The sequence below is a fragment of the Lucilia cuprina genome, chromosome 4, assembly GCF_022045245.1.
Source record: "Lucilia cuprina isolate Lc7/37 chromosome 4, ASM2204524v1, whole genome shotgun sequence".
Lineage (NCBI taxonomy): Eukaryota > Metazoa > Arthropoda > Insecta > Diptera > Calliphoridae > Lucilia > Lucilia cuprina.
This window is the reverse complement of record NC_060952.1, coordinates 95,824,440-95,826,306: the sequence shown is the minus strand read 5'-3', so window position 1 is coordinate 95,826,306 and position 1,867 is coordinate 95,824,440. Positions and strand designations below refer to the sequence as shown.

Below are 1,867 nucleotides of genomic sequence, written 5' to 3'. Positions count from 1 at the left end.
ACTGAACTAGAACTGAACTAGAACAGAACTAGAACTGAACTAGAACTGAACTAGAACTGAACTAGAACTGAACTAGAACTGAACTAGAACTGAACTAGAATTGAACTAAAATTAAATCGCACTTTGTACTCACCCAATATATACATAAGCATGAAAAATGTATCTGTCGACAAACCAGATATAAAACGGCTTAAAGCAAACATTCCCACATTGTGGACAAAAGAGGATAAAAAGTCTCCCAAACCACCAGAAAGTGTACTCAAAACAATGGCAGGTAAACGTCCCAAACGATCGGCCAAGAAACCAAAAGTAATGGTACCCACTACAGCACCCAAATAATAAAATGATTGACCCACAGCCAACTGATAAGCTGAGTCACAAACCCAGTTTAGCTACGATCAGAAGAAAGACAAAATTAAACTAAAAGCAATGTTCAACAAAAAAATAAAAACAAAACTATAGACTATTTTCAGGATGTATCAGTTTTATTACAAAAATCAAAACTTACCTCAGTTGTTATACTTTCGTAGCCATTTTCCTTTTTATAAAACCACTTACGACACTCTCCCACTTCCGCTTTTTCGAAAACACCATCATTATACTCCAGCAAAGTACAATGAGGATTTTGAAAATTCTTATAAATTCCTGAAATTTCCGAAAATGTTTTATTTTTCAATTGTTCATGATAACACCAGTAATCCGGTGTAAATGAGATCAAAGTCTGTGAGAAATAGTGCATGGAGGACATCAGATTTGTACAACCATACAAGATCAACAACACTAATTGATAACGACCATAATTGCCGCACTTTTCCAAAGCTTTGTCGATATCCATCCTTTTAATTATTTTTTTTTACTTTCTGTTTGTTAAATGTCAAACTTCTGTCTTAAAACATGGAAATTTTTTGAATTTTTTTATTTTAATTATTTTTAGTTATTGCTGCTTGCACTGCTGTGGCGAACCTTTTGCGGAATCTACTAATTTCACAAGAAATGTCAGACATTTATTTTAAATATAAACTGATTTTGGAATTTTTTTAACACTTTTTAGTCTTTCGTTTTATATCTATTGTTTTATCTAAATTTTCTTTGTTGATTTGTTGATTTTATAAATTTGTATATTTTTCTTATATATAGAAATATATTTTATTTTATTAAAAAAAACCAAAAGCGTATAAAAGTGGCTTTGGCCGATTTGATACTTGTAGTATCAAAAACCCATTTGTTATTCTGCTCTACAACAAACGTTTTTGTATAAATTGCTGATTTTTTATTTTTATTTTATATTTTTATTTTGGTTTATTTTTAATTTGCATTTTTTATATTATTTATTCGTAATCTAAACAGCAAAGATTTATGTTAATTATTTTATGATTTTTGTTTTCGTTTTACCACCGGTGTTGTTGATTTTGCGATTAAGCAATTGTATGTGATATTTGCTAATAAGCTCTAAGGCGTTTGCTTGAGTTTTATGTTTAGCGGTTAGTTGACGTTTAAGGTGATAGTTGGTGTTGGGTTGTTTGCGTACTTAAGAATTCCTTAAAACGTGCGTTTCTTCTTTTTTACCGCCTGCTTGTCATAAACTATGAATGAAATTTATAATTTGTAAAAAAATTTTATCTTTTGGGTGACAGTTAATTTTTTTAGTGTTTTGACATCACGATAACTAAACTACTTCATTAAGAATCTTAATACTAACGTATTGTAAAATTAACCCATTAATGAAGATTTACTACAAAGGAAAATTGCTGAGTTCTAATTCAGTTCTAGTTCAGTTCTAGTTCAGTTCTAGTCAGTTCTAGTTCAGTTCTAGTTCAGTTCTAGTTCAGTTCTAGTTCAGTTCTAGTTCAGTTCTAGTTCAGTTCTA

At 30.2% G+C, this 1,867-nt stretch overlaps 1 protein-coding gene across 1 annotated transcript in view; it reads right to left on the bottom strand.

Moving 5' to 3' along the window:
* Positions 1 to 1,596, bottom strand: part of LOC124419299 (organic cation transporter-like protein) — a 3,869-nt gene extending 2,273 nt beyond the window's left edge. Inside the window, exons 1-2 of the mRNA XM_046948001.1 lie at positions 509 to 1,596; positions 134 to 392 (exon numbers count right to left, since the gene is read on the bottom strand). Of these exons, the coding sequence (XP_046803957.1) occupies positions 134 to 392; positions 509 to 835 (586 nt within the window). The 5' untranslated portion in view covers positions 836 to 1,596. The remainder of the gene's footprint in view (positions 1 to 133; positions 393 to 508) is intronic.
* Positions 1,597 to 1,867: the final 271 nt, after the last annotated feature.